The 384-nt window shown below is 65.4% G+C and overlaps 1 protein-coding gene across 1 annotated transcript in view; it reads right to left on the bottom strand.

The window, feature by feature from the left end:
- Positions 1–9: 9 nt before the first annotated feature.
- The window catches only part of LOC106110199 (basic proline-rich protein-like), a gene marked incomplete at both ends in the record, with an annotated part of 567 nt that continues 192 nt past the window's right edge, over positions 10–384 (bottom strand). The window contains one exon of the mRNA XM_013291931.1: positions 10–381. Coding sequence (XP_013147385.1) covers positions 10–381 — 372 coding nt within the window. The remainder of the gene's footprint in view (positions 382–384) is intronic.

Below are 384 nucleotides of genomic sequence, written 5' to 3'. Positions count from 1 at the left end.
CACCGGGACTTGGGCTTCCTCCTGGGCTTGGGCTTCCTCCTGGGGTTGGGCTACCACCTGGGTTACCACCTGGGCTTGGGCTACCTCCTGGGGTTGGGCTACCACCTGGGTTTCCACCTGGGCTTGGGCTTCCTCCTGGGGTTGGGCTACCACCTGGGTTTCCACCGGGACTTGGGCTTCCTCCTGGGGTTGGGCTACCACCGGGGCTTGGGCTACTGCCTGGGTTTTCACCGGGACTTGGGCTTCCTCCTGGAGTTGGGCTTCCACCTGGGTTTCCACCGGGACTTGGGCTTCCTCCTGGGGTTGGGCTACCACCGGGGCTTGGGCTACCGCCTGGGTTTCCACCGGGACTTGGGCTTCCTCCTGGGCTTGGGCTTCCTCCTG

This window comes from Papilio polytes, unplaced genomic scaffold (assembly GCF_000836215.1).
Source record: "Papilio polytes unplaced genomic scaffold, Ppol_1.0 DF820719.1, whole genome shotgun sequence".
NCBI lineage: Eukaryota > Metazoa > Arthropoda > Insecta > Lepidoptera > Papilionidae > Papilio > Papilio polytes.
The sequence above is the reverse complement of the archived record's forward strand: the minus strand, read 5'-3'. Positions and strand labels throughout refer to the sequence as shown.